This window comes from Lissotriton helveticus, chromosome 1_1 (assembly GCF_964261635.1).
Source record: "Lissotriton helveticus chromosome 1_1, aLisHel1.1, whole genome shotgun sequence".
Classification (NCBI taxonomy): Eukaryota; Metazoa; Chordata; class Amphibia; order Caudata; family Salamandridae; genus Lissotriton; species Lissotriton helveticus.
Genome location: NC_136057.1, coordinates 147,455,047 through 147,481,645, shown reverse-complemented (window position 1 = coordinate 147,481,645; position 26,599 = coordinate 147,455,047). Strand labels below are relative to the sequence as shown.

General features: G+C 45.7%; 1 protein-coding gene across 1 annotated transcript in view; it reads right to left on the bottom strand.

The window, feature by feature from the left end:
• Positions 1 to 26,599, bottom strand: part of LOC144768327 (carnosine synthase 1-like) — a 595,298-nt gene that overhangs the window by 162,703 nt on the left and 405,996 nt on the right. The window contains exon 6 of the mRNA XM_078651907.1: positions 18,764 to 18,995. Coding sequence (XP_078508033.1) covers positions 18,764 to 18,995 — 232 coding nt within the window. The remainder of the gene's footprint in view (positions 1 to 18,763; positions 18,996 to 26,599) is intronic.

The window sequence follows — 26,599 nt, the reverse complement described above, 5'->3', positions numbered from 1 at the left end:
AACAGGTATTATGCCACCCATGAGGGACCACTCAAACTGTGACTACAGGCCTGCCATGGCAGCCTGTGTGAGTTAGTGCTAGCATCACTCACAACAAATATGAGTTTCCATATAGCTGAGGTAACTGCACTTATAACCTATAAGTCACTCCTAAAGTAGGCCTTTCAATCATGAAGGCAGGGGGCTAGGTTATAAGTGTGAGGGTACCCTGCAGGACATCCCCTACAAACCCAGGAGACAATTCTACCAACTAAGTAAGTGCGGTCAGCCATTTTATACATATAGCGGACATCAAATCAATTACAAGATGTCTAACTATATATTGGCTGCACCGAACCGGTCATGTTTGGTATGAAACATGTCGGAATCCTACCCAAACACCGATTCCAGTGTTGGGTGTAGGATCCCATGTACTGGGGGGCTCCCCTAGGGTGCCCCCCAGTATTCCCGGTACCAGCCTTTCAGTGTCTAACAGCAAGCTAGTGCTGCTACTGAGCACAGACACAGTGCTAACTCTCTTCTTCAGAAATCTTTGGGCTCCAAGAAGCTCCAGCCTCCAGCACCTTATCCTGCCAAGATTTTTGTCATCACCATATCCTCTGCACCGTGGGCCTGCATCTTTGCTGAGCTGTTCAAGGTCCTCTTGTGACTCCTGTGCCTTTGGCTGTGGGTCCTCTTGAGGATCTTCTTTGGTTCCAGTGGGCTCCCCTGCTTGCTCGGGGCCTGCTCTGACTCTCCTGAATTTGGTGAGTCCCTTGGACCTCCCGACACTGCACCTTCTGTGTTTTTCACATCTGTTGCTGCTGCCAAAGCTTGTTGGTGCTCCTGCCGGACACTGACCCCCCTAGTTCTTAACTTCTAACGTGGGACAGCTCGTGAAAATCCCCTGGTATTCCACAGCATTGCCTGGTCCTCACACCTGGAGCGACAAGGTCACTGTCAACTCCTGCGTTTCCGTCTTTAGTGGTCCTTGGTCTTCCGTGCCTCCTGGTCACTCCTGAGTGGTATAGACTCTGTTCGCTCTGCTTGCAGGCGCTCCTATTCAAAAATCCACCTGTGGATTCGACTGGACTCTTACACCTTCTTTGCCAGCTGCATTTTCACTGAAGTCCTCCATTGTGGTCAACGGCGGTTTCCGACTTGTAAATGTAAATGTAAATGTGGGTGTACTTGTAAAGCGCACTACGACTCCAAGGAGTATCTAGGTGCTGAAGACCGCTGGGGAACCCGTCCTGGTTTTCCCTGTGAGATGGTCCCTTTCTGGGTATCTCCAGGGTGAAACCAGGCATCCCCGGCGTCTGTGGGGGGCCGTTGTAGAGATGAGGCAAGCTTAATGCCCAGAGTTACCGAGTGTGTTCCCTGGTTAGAGTAGGCACCGAGGCGAGAATTATCGAGTCCGTTTTGACCCTGGTCCACAACCCTGCCGCGTCGGGAATTGAACCCTGGTCCCGGGCCGTTCTCTGCTTACGGGTCTGCCGCCTCTAACCAGTGAGCCACACCACTCCACTTCACTTCACTTCGCACCTATGCACCCGGCTTCCCAGGTGTAGGTATACTGGTTCCTGGGGTATCCACGGGTGGGGTGACTCTCCAACCTTCTATCATCCGCTGGGAAGGGTCCTTTTTCTTGAATCTGCTTCTATGTTTCCAATCTGTACATGGCTTCCATGGGGTCATGGGTACTTACCTTGGGTGGTTCCTTGGGTCCCCAGCTCTTCTTAGTCTTCTGGGTCCAATCTCCACTTCGGTCGCAGTTCGAATTCCACTTTATCAGTATATGATTTGGTCTTCCTCTGGAGACCACTGCGTATTTGTGCTACTTACCTATTTTCCTTTTGAAGTATTGTATGTATTGTGTTTATATCTCCAGGCAGGAGATATACCCATGAGTTAGTGAGTGTGTATAATAAATATTACTATTTTTATAACTACACTGTGTGGTTCTTTTTCGTTTAACCTACAGTACATGATTAGTACTGGTAAAACAAGCTGCTTAACACTCGTTCTGAACTAAACCTGAATGCTGCTCTCCACAGCTACCACTTAGAGAGTTTTCTATGGTTGTCTAAGGCCACTAAAGTCAGCATAGGAGTTGCCTGGATTAGTGCATGGTGCTTCATTTAAATAAGTGTACACTATATACTAAGCCAGCCTCCTACAATGCTGCACTGAGGTGATCATGGCTGGTAATCCTGCATAGGGTGGCCACTAATACAACCTTTTTTATGTGTATGTCACTAATATTGTTAGTAGCTCTGGATGATTTTACTTGAACATAAGTAGCTCTTATTACGGAAAAGGTTGGAAACCCCTGTTTTGGACTGACTAGTGTATTAACAAGATGAAGAGCTGGAGCAGCACTATTTACCACTTCAGGCAGTGGTAAATGGTTGCTTGTCACAAGAACTGTATAGGCATGCACTGCTTTTGGCTGGAAGTGTAGCACGATTTGTTTACATATCTAAAGTAAGTGACGGAAACTAACACTATACATACACAAAGTAACATAACAGCAAATATAAAACAGTATACAACAAAGTAGTAAAATCTGAACCAAACTTCGCAGCCTCAGTGGAAAGCCACAATATCACACTGAAATAATACTGATCAAAACACAGCAGTACAAAAAGGAACAGAACAGATCACCACCATATCAAAATGCGCCACATAATTATTGTCAGACATCTCTAGAAACATCTTTAACTTAAAACGAGAACATTAAATAGCACCAGTTCAAAAAATGTTGTGATCTGGCCCATCGTGAATATGGTATGGCAGGATCAATGGTGGTTCAATAATCCTCATATGTCACCAATTGCTTCATGATGATTAAAAGAAAAAAGATAGGTTATGAGTACCACAACTTTACCAAGCAAAGAACCATGTAGTCCTCATAGAAAAGCACAAATGTAGTTGGCACTACATTAATGGCCACCATAAGGTATTAACAGAGTTGAGGGATTCACAGAGATTGCTTCGAGACGAGGCATCTAAAAAAACTAAAGCAGAGATGGGAACACACAAGAACCAAGCACAGAGGCATTAGGATCCACATTTATAAGGAGGGAACCTTGCAGACACTAAAGGTCTCAGCAAAGCTTTGCTAGCAGCTTCCACTTCGACACAAGGACCTCATAACAACAACTGACTTTACACAGACCCTCATCTAATCATCAGGATCACAACATTCCAGATTAAAAGAAAACCTACATTTTATCTTGTCATGTTATGTTATGTGTATTTGTAAATTATGCTAAACCCTTGTGAGGGTGTATAGGCTCTATGCAGGCAGAGGGCAGCTGTCTCCTGGTGAGGTTAATCGAACAGCCAGATCTTCAGCTTCTTGCAGAACTTGAGAAGCAAGGAGGAGTCTCTGATTTGGTGAGGGAGGTTGTTCCAAATTTTGGGGGAGAGATATGAGAAAGTGCGGCCTTCGGCTTAGCAGATGTGGTGTATATGTGCCAGTGAGAGTTCGGCTTTTCCTGGGAGGTGGGTAGAAGTGTAAGCGGTTGTTAAGATAGGCAGGGACGGTGTTCCGTAGTGCTTTGTATATGTGTGTGAGCATTATGAATTGGATGCGTTTGTGGATTGGGAGCCAGTGCAGTTCTGTGAGATGTGGGGCGACATGAGTGCAATGAGGTAGGTTGATTATGAGTCTTGCTGCAGCATTATAAATGGCCCTCAACCAGTTCTGGAGTTTCTTAGTGATTCTTGGGTAGAGTGTATTGTCGTAGTTAAGTCTGCTGTTGGTATAGGCCAGTACAATTGTTTTCTAGGTGTTCTTGGGAAGCAATTTAAAAATCTTTCATAGTGGAAAGGCAAGATGGCGTCGGCGCGAGTACACTCGTAAGCTGACCGCTCCTGCCTCAACCTGCAAGTTATAGCGTTGCAAGGACGGAGAATGGACGGGAATTAAACGGTGGCAGGGTGTTTTAAGGCGGCGAAGTGCTGTCAGTGTTTAAGCCCTGAGCGCGTGCAGAGTCATACCTGGTTGAATTTCTTAATATCGGCAGAAACGGCAGGAGAAGCGGCGGAACCGGCTGATGCATGTAGCTCTGTTAGCCTTCGTGGCAGGACTCCACAGGCAGCGGCGCAGTAGCTGGGCGGTCTCCCTTGGTAGTGTCTTGATTGCTCACACATGTGGCTGCTCTTGGAATCACACTGTAGGATACGAGTGCTCTGGAGAGATGCTCCGAAAGGGGTACGAGGAAGACCGCGAGCCCAGGAAGAACAATGCTGAAGCGGTGAGACTGAGGAGAGCAACATGAATCCTGCCAACCCGCTTAGAAATGCAAAAAACGTTAAAAATTATTTGGAAGGTACAAAAGCTAAGGCGGGTGGCGCTGACAAAAGAACTAATCCCGCAATTTCCTCGACAACGAAAGATAAATCCGAGGGGAAAAAGGTGCAGCCTACTGCTGAAAAATGGACTACAAGTACCAGAAGTAGTAGAACTACCGGCAATAGAAGCAGCTGCAGGGGATACATTGAATAATGGAGCAACGACGATGGTTAGCTAAAGCTCACTGATTCAGTTAGATATAAATCCTCATATCTCTGCAACCAATGAAGCAGGTATTCACGGTTCAAAGCAGGACAGTAATCATGGTGACATCCTCCACCTTGGTATACCTCCAGGAGACGTTCAAGCTCAAACACAGGATGCAGAATCAGGGGACTTTTTTTCTTTATCAGAACAATCTTCATCATCATCTTGTGAAGATTTAGCTTTACAGTATGCCAAACAAATGAACATGACCGGTGGCAGTGCTCACAGTAGTATTTGTTTGGATGATTCGGTCGATTTGGCTGATGGTAGCCCTCATACAGTGCTCAAAAAACATGAAATGACAACTGATAATGGGGGTGAGCAAACTCTTCATCACCAAACTGTGTATGAATCTACGGAACACTCAGAAGAGGAAATATCTTTATCATTGATATATCAGTCAATCATGTCTTTACGCGAGGAAAAAAGGGAGGAGAGTCAAAGAGTCCAGAATTTGTGTCGCAAACTGCAGAACTCTGTGCGCAGGTTAGCCAAATCTCAAGCTGACTTTACGTCAAGGTTTAATGATGCAGAGACTCGGATATCAAATTTAGAGGATGAACTCGCGCAACAGAAGGCTACAAACTTGTCACTGTAGGCCTGATTTTTGTAGGTACACAGGGGAGAATCGCTGGCAGCTACGTCAGCTAATCACTCAGTTTCAGGCCAAATGGGCACAGTCATACTTAATGAATCTTGCTAAATTGAAGATTATTTTTCAAGAACGCACACGCTTTTTTACCAGGGAGGGTCCTGCCAAAGAGTACTTGAATATTATTTAGAGATAGTAGTGCTAAGGAGGTACAATGTGTGTATGTACTTCAGGGTTTTTTTTCCAGCATTCTCCTAATTAATTATGTAGTAACTATTCCCATTCCTTCCTTCCTTACTAAGGGCCCTATTAGGATGGTCGACGGACCTGCGTCCGTCCGCCATCCCCGAGGAAGAGGGACCGTCCGCATGGCAATTAGGATGTGACTGCCACCCTGGCGGTCACATCTCCTACATTTAACATTGCGGCGGACGCTGCTTCAAGCAGCACCCGCCGCATGGTTAAAAAATGCATGTTGACCTTTGCATGCACGAAGCGGCAGGCACCGTGTGGTGCCTCCCGCTTCGTGCACGCAAAGGCAGGGGGGTACCATAGGTACCCCCCATGTGCAACCCCTACCCCCCTTCACCCCTGGGGGCCCGCAACGGGCCCCCAAACAAAAGACCGTATGCCTTTCCACGGCGGAAATGCCGCTGTGGAAAGGCATAGAACCGCAGCCATCCTAATATGCCTGGCAGTGTCTGATAGACACCGCCAGCCATGTTAGAGCTTTTCCGCCACAGTCGGAAGTCGACCACGCCGGAAAAGCTGCGGACAGAAAAAATATCCCCCCGCCATCCTAATCTGACGGGGGGTATTTCTGCAGTCTGCAGCCTGATAATTCGCATCCTCCGGCCCGGCGGTGGCTTCCGCCGGCCCGGAGGATGCAGATTATCCGCAATCATAATCGGCCCCTTGGTAAGCAGTAATGTGTAAATTGTTTTCCTACCACTCTGGGCGGAGAGAAGGCTTTCATCTGTCACCAATGGAGGAACTTGTAGGCAAGGGCAGGAAATTACGGTAGCTGACATCTGCAGGACCATAAGTCCTAAAGCCTTGTTAAAGGGGGGAGTTGGGTGGGGGAGGAGGATGAAGAGTCGTGGGGGGTTTGGGAGGGTTGCAGGTTCACGGTGGTGGGGTAAAAAGGGGGAACAATCCACAGTTTCAGCGAGGGAGAAATGCAAAAGAATAGAAAATGCAGCAAAGAGTTCGGTGTTTATCCTATTTTATGAAAAAGTTATTATGTTATTTACTATCGAATTTGATTTGGCTTTCTGATGGGATTAACATTTGCTCTTTAAATGTCTCTGGCCTCAACAATATCAATATAAGGAGGAGGATAGCTGTTGAGCTACGCAATATTCAGCCGGATTTTGTATGTCTTCAAGAGACACATTTGCCTTGGAGCAAGGGTCATCTTTTAACCGATTTAGGATTTTCAGTATTTGTCACTTCTCAGCAATCAGTAATGATTCGGGGGGGTTGCGATTTTAGCTAAACCTAACGCTTATACAGTTAGTCGCTGCTTGGCAGATAAACTTGGCCGATGGGCCATGGCTGAATGTAGAGGGGGAAATCGTAATTTCGCTTTATGTACTAATTACGGGTCTAATTTAGATGAGGCTACAATTCTAGAGGATCTAAATTTAGAGTTAGCGACTTGGGCAACCCCGCTGATTATTTGTGGAGATATAAACATTATTTTAACCAATCAGGATCTCATTGGTTGTTCCCAAAGCTATACAGGGCATAAACCTGGGGTCTTTAGGGCCCTGTATAACTTACTAAAGGATCATGGTTTGACAGATGCATGTCCAACGGATCCAGGATATACGTTTTATTCTTTCCCCCATAAAAAAGGGTGAGATTGGACTACTTTTTTTAAACTACTGCTTCTTTGGTGGGGGCGGGAATGCAGATATTCCCTAGGATTTCGTCGGATCATGCCCCTATTCTATTGGCAATGCCAGGCTTGGGAGATGTGGTTAGACGCAAAAAAAAATCCTGTGTGTGAATGACCATTTTAGAGAACATATCTCCAGTTGGCTTATGGAATTTTTTGACAACAAAAGACATTCAGCTCGAATAGACATCGTATGGGATACGTTTAAGGCTTGTTTTAGGGGTGAAGTACTGAGTTATGGTTTATTCCATCAAAAGAAACTCAAAGTGGAGATGCTGGGTTTATACTCTGCTATGAAAAGTGCAGAGGAGAAACTGTCTCAGGGTATAGCACTTCAGGGTAACATTCAGGATTTAGAGGATGATGTGGCCAGTTTGGTTCAAGGAGCATGCGAGAAAATTTCGTACTCAAAGAAAGCAATGCCACGAGTATGGGGAAGCAGTTGGGAGATGCCTCGCACTTAAATTACCTATGAATGAAGCTACCTGGCGTATTACAGCATTAAAGGATTTTATGATCTGACCCGCAAGGGATTTTGGCCATTTTCCATCAGTTTTACACTAACCTTTATACACAGCAGAGAGGGGTGGCAGAAGGTGTAAATTTATTGCAGATGCCGGCCTCTCCAGAATTGGATTCAGAGGCAGCAGCCCAGCTTGATATCCCAATCATTATGGAAGAGTTAGAAAATGCAGTCAAGACCTTAGCGATGGGGAAAGCTTCAGTCCCTGATAATATTCCGGGAGAGATATAAAAGCTTTTTTTTGAACATTTGAAGGAAATGATGTTGGCTATGTTTAGGGCAGCTCAAATGGAGTTGGCTCCTAAATCTTGGGATGAAGCCACAATAGTTGTCTTCAGTATGAAGGGCAAAGATCCAGAGCTACCCGGTTCATATCACCCTATTTCGTTACTGAACTGCGATGGCAAAATATATTGGAATGGAATGGAATGGAATGAGTCTTATCATGCGCAACTAAGCCCGGAGGCATCAAGGCGCCTAAGGAAAAAAGATCAATATAAGCAGATAACAAGCACTACGGATACGCCTTGGAGAATAGCCACGTTTTTAGGGCTTTCCGAAAATTCTGGACTGAAGTCTGGGTTTTGATTCCAAGCGGCAGGCTATTCCACAATTTGGGAGCTACTGTTGAAAACGCCCTCCCACCCCATTTGGTTCTGCGAACGCGAGGGACCACCAACAGACTCTTAGTTGAGGATCGAAGAGCTCTCTCCGGGGTGTAAGGATACAACAGTTTCCTCACACCCTCAGCCCCCTTACCAGTAAGCGCCCCAAAAGTCATACAGAGGGTCTTAAAGACAATCCTAGACTCAATAGGGAGCCAGTGTAAGGTTTTCCTGGCCGCCGTGGCGGAAGATAGTCTAGGAGCGTCTAGAACAAATTTGGCTGCCGCATTCTGTACTGTCTGGAGGCGCTGCAAAAGACCTTTGTTGGCCCCAGCATAAAGAGCATTACAATAATCAAGTCGCGAGCCCACCAAATCAACGACGACCTGCTTGCGAGCCTGCGGGGACAAAAAGCGCTTGATTTTACGAAGAATTCTAATAATGCCCCAACAGGTAGCTACTGTTCTATTGACCTGCTGTGCCATAGTGAGATCAAGGTCCATGATTACCCCCAAGTTCTTATCAGAATCTGTGGGAGTAGGACAAGTTCCCAATGAGGGAGGCCACCATTCGTCTGTCCAGATGTTAACATTGCCACCAAAGACCAGAACTTCGGTCTTCTCCCCGTTCAGTTTGAGTGAGTTGTTAATCATCCACTCAGCAACCGCCTCCATACAGCTTCTAAAGTTACAAATGGGAGCATGCACCGAGCGAGGGAGGGACACCAAGATCTGTATGTCATCAGCGTATGAGACTATCTCCATCCCATACGATCTCACCAACCTAGCAAGTGGGGCCACATAGATGTTGAACAGGGTCGGACTTAATGCCGACCCCTGAGGGACCCCACATTGCACAGGAGTGGGAGGAGATAGAAAGTCTCCCAGCTTAACCCTTTGCTCCCTCTGATTAAAAAAAGAGGCCAACAAACTCAAGGCCACGCCATCTACCCCTATCTCCCTCAAACGAGATGTTAGCACAGAGGGAGACAGGGTATCAAAGGCGGCCGTTAGATCTAAAAGAATCAGCAGGGAGGTATGGCCCTGATCGACCTCAGTGCGGATGTTATCAAGCACAATCTACAGGGCCGTCTCAGTGCTGTGAGCCCTCCTGAAGCCGTGTTGGGACTGATCTAACTGACCCGAGTTGTCCAAGAACGCCGCCAGATGCTTATTTAGATGGGACTCCAGCATCTTGGCGGGGGCAGGCAGCAAGGAAATAGGGCGGAAGTTCTTGAGCACATCAGGGTCTAGAGTGGGCTTCTTAAGTAGGGGCTTAACTACAGCACTCTTCCATTGGTCCGGAAAAATACCGTCCCTCATTGCTCTATTCATGATGTCTAAGAGCGGGGGCAATAGGGAATCTCTGCAGTCCTTCAGAACTTTAAGAGGACAGGGATCTAAAGGAGACCCTGACCTCAGCTTGCTTAAAAGCGAGTCAAGATCCTGAAGAGAAAGCGAAGGAAACATGGATAGGCTCACAGTGGTGACAGGGGCATTGATTTCAAAAGGGGAGAGAGCAGCCCCAAGAGAAGAAGGAGGTGTTAAGTCCTTTTGTGATTCAAGGGCCGAGTAGATGTCTACTATTTTCGTATGAAAAAATCCTGCGATTTGATCACAGAGGGCTTGTGAACATACTGTAGGATCAGGCATCTGCAATGTACAAAGAGAGTCAACGATCTTAAAAAGATCTCTCGGGGAGGTAAGAGTAGTCGTGAGATGGGCAAAATATTCCTGTTTCACCCTAATGACCTCCGCCTTGTACTCCTTGAGGAGAGATTTAAGTTTCTCCCTCTCTAGGGGATTCCATCTCACCCGCCACAGCCTTTCCTGCCTCCTGTACCCCTGCCTCAGGAGTCTTAACGGCTCCGAAAACCACTGAGCAGAAGGTCTCTGCCGAGCAGAGTAACGCAAGGTTACAGGGGCCAGCACATCCACTGCTGTCGTGACAGCACTCGTCAATTCAGCAGTGGCTATGTTAACATCTTTGGCTGAGCTAATGGCTGATATCGGAATCAGAGGGGCAAGAGAGGCATTAGTGACCTTCCTAAAATCTCTTCTAGGTACAAACTTACTAGGGCCTGTCTGCTTAAGATTGCAAGGAGCAGCCTGACCTACCAGAGGGACAGCCAACTGGTCCGACCAGCGCAGTGGAATAGGAAGACCTATTGATAACCCCGGATCGTTCGAAAAAACCCCATCCAGGATGTGACCCGCCTGGTGAGTGGAAGATTTAACCAGCTGCTGGAGACCATAGGCGGATAAGGCGTCCAGAAGAGTAGAAGAATCTCTGGAGGAAGCATTATCCAAGTGGAAATTTAGATCACCCAGGATCGTTAGTTGGGCGCAACCAAAATATGGTTCCAAGATATTAAGCAGAGACTGGCTAAAATCACTTCTAGGACCAGGGGGCCTATAAATCAATATACCCACAAAAGGGGTGGCCCTAGGGGGACCAATTGAGAAGTGAAGGGCTTGGAAGAGGTCAGAAGGCCCAGACAGTTCCAAAATGCGACAGGAATGGGAAGTCTTATAAAGAATTCCTAGTCCACCTCCTCTACGCCCAACTCTGTCCAGCCTAGCCAAAGCGTATCCCTCCGGAGTCGCATCCACCAGATTAGGGCCAGAGTGGTCAGAGGCCCACGTTTCCGTTATAAACACCCAGGTGGGCCCTCTTGCCGAAACAAAATCATTGAAAGCAATATTGTTTCTCACCAAAGATCTTGCGTTGATGAGAAAACCACTTTTCTTCATGGGATTGATGGTACAAGGGAGACGAACAGGGAGTAAAGATCTATGGGGGTCGTCAATCAGTGACCTTCCCCGGCTGAGAAAACATATTCGAAAATATTGGCCAACCGTCCTTCTAAGGTTATTACTTCGTTAGTTTCACATAATCAGCATGGATTTATTCCTGGTAGGGGTACGTGTCACATATCAACAAAGTGGTTACCCTTTCTGATATTGCTCATGTTGAGAAGCGACAACTAGGGTTAATTTTATAAGACACAAAAAAAGCATTTGATCGCGTGGAGTGGGATTATTTGTGGAGATTAATGAAAAATGTGGGTTTTCGGAAGGTTTTTATGACTGCTCTACAGGTCTTGTATGCTTCGCCCGTTGCCAGAATAGCGGCAGTGGGAATGACTTCAGAGGTAGTAAAAGTTACTAGAGGGACGAGGCAGGGATGTCCTTGTTCCCCTTTACTTTTTGCTTTATATATCAACCCATTTGTTGATATGCTATGCAAGAGTCAGTTCATTAGGCCTTTTGTTGTACATGATGTCCCCCATTCTGTATTTGCATATGCAGATGACATAGCTGTGACTTCTGAGGACCCGGCTACTGCACTTTTAGATATTGAGGGGTAAGCACTTGAATTTGGCCAGATGTCTGGTTATAAATTGCATGTCACTAAAATGCAACTTGTATGCACTGATAATATTGTATTACAAGATCCCAGAGTGGTTGGTGAAGCCACATACTTGGGCGTAAAATTAGGACATCAATGACAGAATTAGTAGATGCTAATTGCACAATATTAGTGACTCTTTGGAGAGATGGGGACGGTTACATTTTACTTTAATAGGTAGAGTTAATATTGTGAAGATGAATATCCTTCCCAGGGTATTATATTTATTTAGATCTATTCCACTAGAAATATCGGCAACTCAATTGCAAAACTTACAGTCACTCTGTTCTAAATTTCTCTGGGCCCACGTGAAACCTCAGCGTGCCAGCCGATTAATGACTCTTCCAATTGCAAGGGGTGGCTTAGCGATACCCGATTTTCTTTTATATTATTATGTTTGTTTTTTGCAGAAAATATCTGTATTATTGACCGGTGAGGATGTGGGCAATACAGCAGAGGCCCTTTCGATTTTTCAGTTACTTTTAGGGTCAGAGGCAAAACAATGTTTATTTAAAGAAATTGATGGGAGCTATTATAAAAGCACCATGTTCAAAATTTTGAAAGCAGCTTTTAAAGTCTGGAGGAAAATACGCAAACTAATTGATTTTGAAGGACTAACCGCTATATGTATCAACAAACCATTTTGCATTTCCTAAATAGCGAATTTTAAGGAATCGCTATTTAGGAAATGCAAAACGGTATGTATGTACAAAATCGCTTTCCAATAGCGATTCCTTAGCATTCCTTAATTTGAGATTAGCAAATTGTCAATCGCAAATTACCCCTTCATTTCCATGGGCCAGGAGGCCCATAGGAATGAAAGTGCAATTTGCAATTAGCACTTTGCTGATCGCAAATTAGGGATGTTTCCAAGGGTGCAGGGGTGTCTCAAGAACACCCTGCTGCACCCCTGAAAAAGACATTTGGGGGCATATGGCGCACATACATGCCCTAAGGGCATGTATGGGCGTCATATGGCACCTTTGGTTTTTATCAAAAAAGATTTTTGATAAGAATTCGCAAATTACCACCAACTAGAAGTTGGTGGTAATTTGCTACTCCTTAATGGCATTTTTTGCATTTTATTTGTTTGATACATTGCATTTAAGGAATCGCAAAATTTGCAATTCCTTAAGTGCAATCGCAAAATAAGGATTAGCAAATTTTGCTAATCCTTATTTTGCATCAAACTTGTTTGATACATTCCATTTGTCTATTTAGCATTCGCAAAGGCCGAAATTCGCAGAATTTCGGCCTTTGCGAATGCTAAATAGCTTGATACATATAGCGGTAACATACTATACACCTATGAATGCGCTAAAGCTGCTCCCAATAATATTTTGGGATAGGGTGGCCATAGGCTGGAGACATAAGGGTATTTACCAGATTGGAGATCTATATGTGGATTGGGGACTTATTACGCTGTATGAAGATCTTGCAAGACAATATAATTTGCCTCACTCACAATTTTTTTAATTCCTCCAAATGTGGGATTTCCTCAGTCGTAGAAACCTAAAATTGAATCCAAACCCACTTATTGAGGCTGTAAGGTATCAGGGGAAAATAGGGGTGTTATATAAAATATTATCTTCATTTAGAATGGATGATTTGGGGAAACATAACGCGCAATGGGCTGCCACATTGGGAGAATCTGATATATCAATAGAAGACGCAATTACTAGATCTAATTAAGTTTTTTATCTGCAAATTTAAAAGTACAATTCTTTAAAACTGTATTTCATTTATATTACACTCCTGCACGCATGTATAAGTAGGGAGATCGCTATGATGGCAAATGTTTTCGTTATGGGGGAGATAATGCAGACAGTATCCATATATTTTTTGGTTGTGCTAAACTGAGTAACTATCTGAAGGATATCGAAAACATTTTATCTAACATTCTTGAGTATCCACTTAACATCACAACAGCCTTAATGCTTTTAGGATTTGGGCAGGTTGTTAATAAGGGGATTTTTTTTAGAAACATCATTATTTTTTATTTGTGGCAATGACTGTAGCACGATTATGTATCGCCTCTGATTGGTTATGTCCTGACCCTCAAATGTTTGAGTGTTGGTGGGCCAAAATTTATAACTTAGCCAATTTAGAACTAAGTCTGTGATCTATAAAGGGGACAAGGAAACGAAAATTAGGATTGTATATATGGGGGGCTTTTTCTGCTCATATGAATGCATGATTAATGGCTTTTTTCGTTATTTTGTTATTGCTTATATATTTTTACTATGGCTGTATGGCTTATTTTTGCTGTTTTTCTTGTTGCTGGACTGTGGAAATAAAAAAAAATATATATATATATATATCGTTCATAGCATCCTGAGGATGTAGAAGCAGGTGGAGGTCACTGCGTTTACTTGGGTTGTCATGTTGAGCTTGTGATACAGGATGATTCCAAGATTTCTTACCTGGGTGGAGGGTGTGGGTGAGGGTCCAATGTTAGTTGTCCACTAGGTGGAGTCCCAGGCAGATGCTTTCCTTCTAAAGATGACAACTTCATTTTTGCCTATGTTCTGTTTGAGGCAGTTTGGATTTTCATCTATGTGTTTAATACAAATATGCATTGTAAAGTTATTTTTTATAGTTGGGGTTTTGTCCGATACGGAGAGTATTAGGTGGGTATTGCAGCATAGGAGAGCAGGTTGATGTTTTAGGATCTGATGAGGTTGGCTAGCTGAGTCACGTATATGTTAATTAGCGTTGGGCTTAGAGATGATCCTTGGAAGACTCCAACTATGAGGTTCATGACCTTTGCAGTGCGAATATATAATGTTACAATGCATGCAAGTACAACGCATGCTTTTACAACACAGTCTTTATATCACAACTACCATTACATTGCATGACTTTACAACGCATGCCATTACAACACATTTTTTTAAACTACCATTACGACGTATACCATTACAACGCATAATACTTTTAGGGCAACAGTAGGGTAAGTGTTGGATAGCGTAGGGGTAACAATTACTATTACCACTCCAGTAAGTGCAACAATAGGGTAAGTGTTGGATAGTGTAGGGGTAAAAATTACTAAGTGTTGGATAGTGTAGGGGTAAAAATTACTATTCCCAATCCAGTGAGTGCAACAGTAGGGAGAGTGTTGGATAGTGTAGGGATAAAAATGACTATTCCCATGTACCCCAAAAACTATACCCACCATAATCCTAAAACTATCTCCATTACTGATCTTATAGTGTGTTGTAATGGCATGTGTTGTAACGGTATGCGTTGCAATGGCCAATGGCATGCATTGTAGTGAAATACATTGTAATGGCATGCATTGTAATGGCATGCGATGTAACAGCAGTTGCGTTGTAAAGGTAGGTCATTGTGATGACTGCATTGTAATGGATGTTTCCCTTGAAGTGTGGCAGGTTGACTCTTTGTGTTCTATCCATGAGGAAGGGACAAATCCAGTTGAGGGCAGGTCCTTGTATGCCTGTCTTGTGCAGTCTATTGATCAGGGTGAAGTTGGAGACAGTGTCGAAGGCTGCAGAGAGCTCAAGTAGTATAAGGTCTGCTTTGGTTCAGCCTGAAACCTGATTGTGTGTTGTCCAGGAGTTGGTGTGTGCTGAGGTAGTGGGAGATTTGTTTGTTTATGGCTTTTTCCATTGCTTTGGCAGGATGGAGTAGAAGGGAGCTCAGGTGGTAATTTGCTAGTTGCTAGGGGTTTGTCAAGGGATTTTTTAACAGTGCGTTGACCATTGCGTGTTTCCAGGATCAGGTAATATCTCGGAGGTGATGGAAGGGTTCATGATGCAGATGAAGCCTTCTCTGATGGGGCGGCTTCCATTTTGCGGATGTGGTGGGTGCAGGGGCCTGTCAGTGCCCCAAAGTGGATGGGTCTCATGATGCTGGCTGTGAAAGTTTCCCAGGCTGTCTGGGTATTTTTGTATGTTAGAAGGTAAGCTGGAGAAAAGGGTGTAGGGGTTCATTGCCAGTCAAAATTGTTGTATAAGACCTTGATTTTGTTGCTGAGGACTTCTGAAAGGTTGTCACATAATTCTTGCGGGGGGTGATACAGTTGGTGGTGGTGGCTTGTGAAATGAAGTCTTTGATGATTGTGAGGATTTCCTTTCCACTGTTGGGACTCTGCTAGGGAGTTCTCCTATGTTTCTTTGATTTGTGGTGATGGTGTCTCAGGGCTGTCTTGTACGTCATTTTGTCATTTTCTAGGTGGTGTGCTCTCCATTTTCTTTCCTGTTGTTTGCTGTTTTTCTGTTGTTCTGTTGCACAGAGTTCCTCAGTGTACCAGGTGGCCTGCTTCCATTGCTTCCCTGTTCTTCTCTGCTCATTGTGTTTACTGGGTGCAAGGGAATCTGTGCATTTTGTGATTCTATCGTCCAGGTGCTCAAATCCTGGAAGCAGCTCTAACATTGTTTGGCTACATTTGTGGTAATGGACTTTGTTGCACCAATGAGAAACTGGATGATGACAAGTTTGATTCAGGTGTGTGGTGCTGTTGTTTAGATTTCAATGTTGTTGAAGGGGTAAAATTGGGTTAAGTGTGTGTTCAGCAGAGTGTGTGGATCTATTGATGTTTTGTGTGAGTCATGTTCTCTAGGCTCTCGAGGAGTCCGGTAGTGTTGGGGTGCCTCATGTCTTCCAGGTGAAAGTTAAAATCTCTTTATAGGATGTGGTTACTGGAGTCAATGGCAAAAGGTGTGATGAAGTCACCGATGTTGTCTGTGAAGGTGGCTCTGGGTCCTGGTATTCAGTAAATGAGGGTCCCACTTAAAGTTTACGTTGCTGAAGTCTGTAGCTTGAAGTGCATGTGGTCCATGTAAGCGGTTGCGGCTTCTGTTGTTGTAGTGCAGTTGAAGGAGTCTGTGAATATGGTTGTAATTCCTCCTCCTTATCTGTGCTGGCGTTCATGGTGTGCAAGTTTGTATTCTGCTGGGATAGTCGCAGTGATGTTGTGTGCCGATTCGGAGGCCAGCCATGTTTCCATGTGGAAGAGCAGAGCTGGACCGTCATCCTGTAGGGGGTCCCAGATTTTGATGTTGTGTTGGCTCAGAAAGCGGGTGTTGACAAGTGTGCATGATAGCTTGTCTTGGGGTGCATGTTTGTTGGTAGCTGCAGAAGGAACGCTGTTGGTGAGTAAAGTGCGTGTGGTGTGTGCTGTATTATAAGTGAGTGCAGGTGAAAGCTCCTCCCATTTAGCATGGCGCAGCACATCGATGTGGACACCCCGGGTTCAGAGACCAGAGGAGGTATATGGAGTAGAGTAGGGGGTACAAGAACCAGGGTCTGTGGATCTGGGTGCGGTGCAGCTGCAGACGGGCACAAAGGACTTGCCTTTGGCACACCAACAGCACACCCTCTGCACTTCTCCACACGTAGTCCCTGGAGGGAGGAGGTGCTCAGTGGGCAGTGGATGGGGCTAGTGTGGTGCATAGGAAGGAGCAGTGGCACAAGAGTGTCAGGGGAGGAGGGAGGGTGTGTGGGGGTGCAGAAAATGGAGTGTGAGGGTACAGCGATGCAACAGAAGCGTGGGAAAAACAGAAAGGCGCAAAAGGGTGTTAATATTAAGAAAGTCAATGTCAATATGAATAACGATATATTCATGTAAACAAACAAAATCACATCTTTATCAACAAATTCGCCCATTGTGAAATCCACGTCAACCCCAACTCCAACTCAGAAATGTTCAAGCAGCAAAACAGCACTGAAAGGCAACAGAAGGGCAATTGCGGCTCCTCAGCTAAGGTTAGGAGATTTGCTCACTGCTTTTTAGCAGTGTAAATAAAGGAAACATAAAATGATAATAACTTGATGTCATCAGCATTTTGTATTTCCCTGCTGTGGCAGCTTTGTGGGTGGGGTGGGGTTGTTCTGCTCTCGGGACAGGGCAGGGGAGGAGAGGTTTGCCCACTCCAAAAACACATGAAAGCATGGTCGGCTGTCTTGGGGCGGACATACATTCATGGGTACTTGCATGTTCTCCACTGCATTACAGCCAGGGTGGAGAACATGCCCATGCCCCCAGTCTATGGCTAAGCACCAAACCACGGCGCTCATACTAATGACAGTGCTGCATTGCAGCATTGTGATTGGCTATGGGGAGCCTGAGAGCTGGGTGCTTCTTGCTTCCCTGTTCCGGCCTGAAGAGACGATGAAGGAAAGAAGAGGAGGAACGTGCCAATCAGATATGTTTTTTTTTTTAAAACCCCCAAACTCCCCTGCTGCCAATCCATGCTAGCCGCCACTGCAGAAAGGTGAGAAAGAACGCAAATGATCAGAAGTGCAAAACAGACAGGTAAGAAAGAGGGAGAGAGAAGAGCAAAAAGCAATAGAAGGGTGAGAAAGAATGTGAGAAAATTGCAAAAGGCAGCTAGAAAGGCAAAAATCAAATGGCAAAAAAGGCCAAAGACTGAAGTCCAAGAATGGCGAAGTCGATGAGAGAGGAGGTAAAGACATGATAGAGAGTGTGCGCAGGAGAGGAGTTGGGATCATCATAGCGTTGGAGCTGGGTCTGTGATGGCCTTGACCAGCCAGAGGACTGGTCTGTGTAAGTCAGGGAGTAATCTAGTCTCCTGCCTTATCCACATAAGAGGAGGACACAACCCATACCACCAGAAAGAGGTCCATCAAGCCCACAATAGCTGGCATGGCTTGAGTGGGGACCATATGGCACAAATCCCCCTTGCGAGCCACCACAGAGTGCCAACCCACTCAACATTTGACATCCACATGGGTTAAGGTAGAAGGTTCAAGACCCAGTCACCCAAGGAGCACCTCTATATGGATATCCTCACCAATCCAAATCACTTGTTGAAACCAAACATAGATAAATGGTGGAAATTTCACAGTGGAAGATCACTGCCTGGAAGGACTAGTAACGCTCACTGAAGTCTGAACGAAAGCTCCAGGATGCCAAGTGATTAGCTAAGACTGAACTCAGCAAATATCCAGAGATACAACATGACGCAATTCAGTTCCTCTGCTCTCCACTGACAGGGATTGATTATGGGGTTTGTAAAGAGTCTATAATATGCCTATTTAAATTAATAGCCCATGAGTTTGTATTTCTTCGCATTCTTTTATTAGAGGAGTTCAAATGTTGTGGATGAGCTTACATTGATGGCACCAATGTGAGTCCTCAACTCACCATTCTTTCTTATTAAAAGGGTTGAATTGGTAGTCCTACATTATTTCTCACCAATAACATCTGTCTGTGCTCTCCTGCCTCCACGCTGCTCCAGTGACAGGCTCTTTTCCATCTCAATAACAGCTCTCAGAGCGTCCTCAGCCTTGTCTACCACCTTTTGGTGAATAGCCTTGACCTGTGTCTCATCGGTGATCCCCCATAGCTGCAGAGTTGTTTCTAGTGTCTGGGGGACGGATGTCTCATGGACCAGCGGTTTATCGGCTCGCCCGGCTGAACAAATGACCTGTGGTGAGAACAGACAAAAATGGGAAAGTTAACCTGAGATGAGAGAAGAATCAATATCTCAGGTTTATAAAATCTGAGACGATATGAGACTTCAGAATTATTCAATCAAACCCATCTCTGATTCTGGCAAGTGCCAACCATTAGGATTTTGTACACTCAAAACACCATGACAGTCAACCAGATACCAGTGGACCATTATCAAATCTTCAACTGCATCAGACCTTGCTCGTCCTAGACCCAAAGCTCTCATTTACAACTCTACAGCCAATCACATCAAGCTGTTAAGCCAACAGACACCTATTTTCTTTTCATTGTTTCCCTTTTTATTTAATGTTGTTTCTATGTCCTAGTAGGATGGAAGAAATGGTCAGCAATCTTTATCATCCAAAACAGCATGGTGTTTAAAATAACTAGGAGTGTTCGCTAGCAAAATTTTGAGAAAGAGACCACATTTCCAGCATTATACATTTGCAAATTGTGTCCCTTTAACAAAATGTCAGCTAAGAGTGAACTTTTTTAACAAGACATTTTTTGTGGAGGACTTTCATTGAAAAACCTTGTGGGAATTCTTTCACAAAATATGGGTTTTGCAGGTTGCATCCTTCTCCCAAAAAATCTTCTTGCTTAGAGATTCAAGAGATTACAAAGTTAAATGTGGTAAAAAAGCAAACTTTTTAATTTTGATACTCCAAATTATTTTGCAATAATTTGGTTTTGCTATAGTTTCCAAGCAATATAGGGTATATTCACAGAGAAAGGTGTAGTTGATGAACACAGAAATGTATGTATATATGTATTTATGTGTGTATGTATGTATATGGTATTTCTAGAGAATTGACTGAAGGCAGCAGAGAGCTGTACAGGTTCAAAGACAAGCATAATGTCAACAAGTAATTGGGGAGGTAGCTGAGTTGTGGATGTTTAATGCATTCTGAAGTAGTGTTCTTTAAAGAGGTGAGTCTTCCACTCTTTCCAAAATTGAAGTAGCTTTACGATGGTCCTGATGGATATGGAGATGTTGTTCCAGATCCTGGGCACTTAGATGAAGTAGGTGTGCTGCGATCAGATTTACATAACTGGTATATGTGTTGCGGTCCGGTGCGATGGGCTAAGACTATTACATTCTTGTAACATATACCATGTATTGCGGGCTAATGTTAGCAGTCCTGTCCTACGTCTCCATACACGATTAATATACAGAGGGCCGGCAGATCCCAGCATATATCTCTATTAGTTAAAAGGATATAACTCATAAAGCAGTGTGCTCAACTTTAGAAGAGTGTTCTGACCCGGTGGGGGAGGCCGAGTCATGTCGGTCGCAAAACGTAAGAGGTAAAAAGCTCACATATATCTCTAGGGTGGAATCTTTGCGGCATAAGCTTCCAGAACACAGTAAGTGGTTACTGACATAATAATATGTCAGTGACCCCTGCTTGGATTGTTGGGGCACTCAACCTGCAGCAGTGCAGTCCAACCCTACGTTTAGCTAAAAGGAGCATTTTAGCTGCTAGTCTGCAAGAAGCAAGTGGTACCTTTTTCACATATCCAAGCAGCCCAGTTACTGGAGATAAGGGGATGGGTGTATCAATGACTTCCCTCAGTGTGAAGAAGACCTCCGTCCAGAAAATTGCGACCTCGAGGCAGTTCCATGCTAGATGGATTAAGTCAGCGTGGGGTATGCGGCAGCGGCGGCAGCAAGAGACAGGGACGAGTCCCTTCTGCAGCAATTGTGTGGGTGTACGGTATAGATTCTTTGGGAATTTGAAATGTATGAGGCGGAGCCGATAGTTTGGGGATAGTTTGGGGATAACATTTCAAGTTGGCTGCAGCAGAAGGTCCACTGAGCATCAGTCAACGGAGTATCAAAATCAGGATTTCAGGCTTTGCGAGCCTTTGGGACAAGTGCTGGAAAAGACTGCTGCTTGTGGAGGTAGAGGTGTGTTATTAACTAACGCTGTGATGTGTTGGTATAGACATGCTCTAGCACTGCGAGCATTTGAGGCAGAACGGGGAAGGTGTTGTGAATCGTGCAACAAATGGCTTGCAGCTGAAAATATAGTAGAGTGTCTAGCAGCGTGGGGCCAAGTGAAAATGTAGCTGCGGGGGGGGCAGTGGTCATCAGGGTAAAGATCTGCAAAGGTATGGATACTAAGTCTGTCAACATGACCTATTAGCCCTTTGCCGTGCAGTGGAGGAAGTAAAGGGTGGTTGGCTACAGGGACAGTGGGAGCATGTAGCATTGGGGCACCAAAATGCCTTTGGAGTCCGTCCCATGCCAATCGCAAGCACCAAGTGGTGTCAATCTTAGACCTAGGGACCTTGTAGGACAGGAATAGAGCTGTGTGGTGAGTGGCCAAGGGGAAGTCCTGTCTAGTTTAATTGCCGCATGCGGTTGGAACGGTGTGGGGTGAATCCAACAGTGCAAATATTGAGCCTTTGTGCATATGACGTACAGGTGTATATCCAGGGCACCCATGCTCCCCTGTGACTGTGGCATTGTGAGTAGTTCATACAGGGCCCAGGGTTATCGTCCAGCCCATATCAATGTAATTCGGTTGGACCATAGTCGGTGATGGGTATTGGTGTCAGAGCCACTTTTAATCTTGCGCAGGAACAGAGATGCCTTTTCCCGATGCCACCTCCAAGGAATCACCAACACATCTTTTTAGAAATAATGTGCCAAATAATTCCAATGGGGGGGCAGTGGGAGTTTATAAAATAACAAAGAGAGAAAAGACTGCTGCTGGTATCTGCTTCCTTTTCTATCTGCATACAGTACTTCTTACTTCAGATAGGAATTTTGTAGGCCAAATACAATGACATGTAAGAACTTATTCTCATTAGATTTTCTTACTCACTAAACTACACTTATTATGCTCTATGCTCAACCCACCAGCATAAACCTTCAGCTTAGCCTCTCTTCTATTGCTTTTCTAATTGTTGAGGTTGTCTAGGTAGATTTTTCTCCTGTCAGAAAAAACATCAATAACATTTATTTGAGAAATGAGTATCTTTCCTTCATTCACTATATTTTCTAAGTGTGAATATTATCATACCTTATACGTTTCTGTATTTCGGTTTTAGTTGATATTTCCTTTCATTTTCCCTTGTAGGTACTGACTTGAATCTTAACTCACGTAAGTAGTACTTGTACTTATTTATTTACACACTCTAATTCACTTTGACCAGCAAGAAACCACTTAGCTTCAATGACTTTCTTGAGAATCGTCTTTTTGGTCTCAGTTCGTCTTCACTCCAAAGTTCTCTCTCTAACCGGGGAGATCCTGTGTCAGCAACTCTATTAAAATTGCCGTGTAGCGGTCTTGTTGTTTCTTGTGGCATTAGCTGTGGAGACGAACACCGAAGCGTCAAAAAGGGGAACAAACCTGACTAATTAACTAGGGACAGGAATTCAGCACATCTGAACGGGTTGAGAATCCAGGTGAAGTGCGCCAATGTTCTAAGTTGAGCGCTGCACATGGAATTCCAAAAATGGGTAAAAGAGTGACTGCAGAGTGAGAGTGACTGCAGAGTGAGAGTGACAGCATGAATGAGAGTGACAGTAGATTGAGAGTGACAGCAGAGTGAGAGTGACAGCAGCGTGAGAGTGACTGCAGAGTGAGAGTGACAGGAGAGTGAGTGTGACTGCAGAGTAAGAGTGACTGCAGAGTGAGAGGGACTGCATGAGTGAGAGAGACTGCATGAGTGCGAGTGTCAGAAGAGTGAGTGACAGCACAGTGAGAGTGACAGCATGAGTGACAACAGAGTGAGAGTGACAGCATGAGTGAGAGTAACAGCATGAGTGACAGCAGAGTGAGCGTGGCAGCATGAGTGACAGCAGAGTGAGAGTGACAGCATGAGTGACAGCAGAGTGAGAGTGACTGCATGAGTGAGAGTGACTGCAGAGTGAGAGTGACAGCATGAGTGACTGCAAAGTGAGAGTGACAACATGAGTGCCAGCAGAGTGAGAGTGACAGCATGAGTGAGAGCGAAGTGAGAGTGAGAGCAAAGTGAGAGTGACAGCAGAGTTAGAGTGACAGCAGAAGGAGAGTGACAGCATGAGTGACAGCAGAGTGAGAGTGACGGCAGAGTGAGAGTGACTGCAGAGTGAGAGTGACTGCAGAGTGAGAGTGACTGCAGAGTGAAAGTGACTGCAGAGTGAGAGTGACTGCAGAGTGAGAGTGACAGCAGAGTGAGAGTGACAGCATAAGTGACAGCAGAGTGAGAGTGACAGCATGAGTGACAGCAGAGTGAGAGTGACAGCAGAGTGAGAGTGACAGCAGAGTGAGAGTGACAGCATGAGTGACAGCAAAGTGAGAGTGACAGCAGAGTGAGAGTGACTGCATGAGTAAGAGTGACTGCAGAGTGAGAGTGACTGCAGAGTGAGAGTGACAGCAGAGTGAGAGTGACAGCAGAGTGAGAGTGACTGCAGAGTGAGAGTGACAGCAGAGTGAGAGTGACAGCATAAGTGACAGCAGAGTGAGAGTGACAGCATGCGTGACAGCAGAGTGAGAGTGACAGCATGAGTGACAGCAGAGTGAGAGTGACAGCATGAGTGACAGCAGAGTGAGAGTGACAGCATGAGTGACAGCAAAGTGAGAGTGACAGCAGAGTGAGAGTGGCAGCAGAGTGAGAGTGACAGAGTGAGAGTGACAGCAGAGTGAGAGTGACTGCATGAGTGAGAGTGACTGCAGAGTGAGAGTGACTGCAGAGTGAGAGTGACTGCAGAGTGAGAGTGACAGCAGAGTGAGAGTGACAGCAGAGTGAGAGTGACTGCAGAGTGAGAGTGACTGCAGAGTGAGAGTGACAACAGAGTGAGAGTGACAGCATAAGTGACAGCAGAGTGAGAGTGACAGCATGCGTGACAGCAGAGTGAGAGTGACAGCAGAGTGAGAGTGACAGCATGAGTGACAGCAGAGTGAGAGTGACAGCATGAGTGACAGCAGAGTGAGAGTGACAGCATGAGTGACAGCAAAGTGAGAGTGACAGCAGAGTGAGAGTGGCAGCAGAGTGAGAGTGACAGAGTGAGAGTGACAGCAGAGTGAGAGTGACAGCAGAGTGAGAGTGACTGCATGAGAGAGAGTGACTGCAGAGTGAGAGTGACAGCAGAGTGAGAGTGACAGAGTGAGAGTGACAGCAGAGTGAGAGTAACAGCATGAGTGACAGCAAAGTGAGAGTGACAGCAGAGTGAGAGTGGCAGCAGAGTGAGAGTGACAGAGTGAGAGTGACAGCAGAGTGAGAGTGACTGCATGAGTGAGAGTGACTGCAGAGTGAGAGTGACTGCAGAGTGAGAGTGACAGCAGAGTGAGAGTGACAGCAGAGTGAGAGTGACTGCAGAGTGAGAGTGACTGCAGAGTGAGAGTGACAACAGAGTGAGAGTGACAGCATAAGTGACAGCAGAGTGAGAGTGACAGCATGCGTGACAGCAGAGTGAGAGTGACAGCAGAGTGAGAGTGACAGCATGAGTGACAGCAGAGTGAGAGTGACAGCATGAGTGACAGCAGAGTGAGAGTGACAGCATGAGTGACAGCAAAGTGAGAGTGACAGCAGAGTGAGAGTGGCAGCAGAGTGAGAGTGACAGAGTGAGAGTGACAGCAGAGTGAGAGTGACAGCAGAGTGAGAGTGACAGCATGAGTGACAGCAGAGTGAGAGTGACAGCATGAGTGACAGCACAGTGAGAGTGACAGCATGAGTGACAGCAAAGTGAGAGTGACAGCAGAGTGAGAGTGGCAGCAGAGTGAGAGTGACAGAGTGAGAGTGACAGCAGAGTGAGAGTGACAGCAGAGTGAGAGTGACTGCATGAGTGAGAGTGACTGCAGAGTGAGAGTGACTGCATGAGTGAGAGTGACTGCAGAGTGAGAGTGACAGCAGAGTGAGAGTGACAGAGTGAGAGTGACAGCAGAGTGAGAGTGACAGCATGAGTGACAGCAAAGTGAGAGTGACAGCAGAGTGAGAGTGGCAGCAGAGTGAGAGTGACAGAGTGAGAGTGACAGCAGAGTGAGAGTGACTGCAGAGTGAGAGTGACAACAGAGTGAGAGTGACAGCATAAGTGACAGCAGAGTGAGAGTGACAGCATGCGTGACAGCAGAGTGAGAGTGACAGCAGAGTGAGAGTGACAGCATGAGTGACAGCAGAGTGAGAGTGACAGCATGAGTGACAGCAGAGTGAGAGTGACAGCATGAGTGACAGCAAAGTGAGAGTGACAGCAGAGTGAGAGTGGCAGCAGAGTGAGAGTGACAGAGTGAGAGTGACAGCAGAGTGAGAGTGACTGCATGAGTGAGAGTGACTGCAGAGTGAGAGTGACTGCAGAGTGAGAGTGACAGCAGAGTGAGAGTGACAGCAGAGTGAGAGTGACTGCAGAGTGAGAGTGACTGCAGAGTGAGAGTGACAACAGAGTGAGAGTGACAGCATAAGTGACAGCAGAGTGAGAGTGACAGCATGCGTGACAGCAGAGTGAGAGTGACAGCAGAGTGAGAGTGACAGCATGAGTGACAGCAGAGTGAGAGTGACAGCATGAGTGACAGCAGAGTGAGAGTGACAGCATGAGTGACAGCAAAGTGAGAGTGACAGCAGAGTGAGAGTGGCAGCAGAGTGAGAGTGACAGAGTGAGAGTGACAGCAGAGTGAGAGTGACAGCAGAGTGAGAGTGACTGCATGAGTGAGAGTGACTGCAGAGTGAGAGTGACTGCAGAGTGAGAGTGACAGCAGAGTGAGAGTGACAGCAGAGTGAGAGTGACTGCAGAGTGAGAGTGACAGCAGAGTGAGAGTGACAGCATAAGTGACAGCAGAGTGAGAGTGACAGCATGCGTGACAGCAGAGTGAGAGTGACAGCAGAGTGAGAGTGACAGCATGAGTGACAGCAGAGTGAGAGTGACAGCATGAGTGACAGCAGAGTGAGAGTGACAGCATGAGTGACAGCAAAGTGAGAGTGACAGCAGAGTGAGAGTGGCAGCAGAGTGAGAGTGACAGAGTGAGAGTGACAGCAGAGTGAGAGTGACTGCATGAGTGAGAGTGACTGCAGAGTGAGAGTGACTGCAGAGTGAGAGTGACTGCAGAGTGAGAGTGACTGCAGAGTGAGAGTGACAGCAGAGTGAGAGTGACTGCAGAGTGAGAGTGACTGCAGAGTGAGAGTGACAACAGAGTGAGAGTGACAGCATAAGTGACAGCAGAGTGAGAGTGACAGCATGCGTGATAGCAGAGTGAGAGTGACAGCAGAGTGAGAGTGACAGCATGAGTGACAGCAGAGTGAGAGTGACAGCATGAGTGACAGCAGAGTGAGAGTGACAGCATGAGTGACAGCAAAGTGAGAGTGACAGCAGAGTAAGAGTGGCAGCAGAGTGAGAGTGACAGCGTGAGAGTGACAGCAGAGTGAGAGTGACTGCATGAGTGAGAGTGACTGCAGAGTGAGAGTGACAGCAGAGTGAGAGTGACAGAGTGAGAGTGACAGCAGAGTGAGAGTAACAGCATGAGTGACAGCAAAGTGAGAGTGACAGCAGAGTGAGAGTGGCAGCAGAGTGAGAGTGACTGAGTGAGAGTGACAGCAGAGTGAGAGTGACTGCATGAGTGAGAGTGACTGCAGAGTGAGAGTGACTGCAGAGTGAGA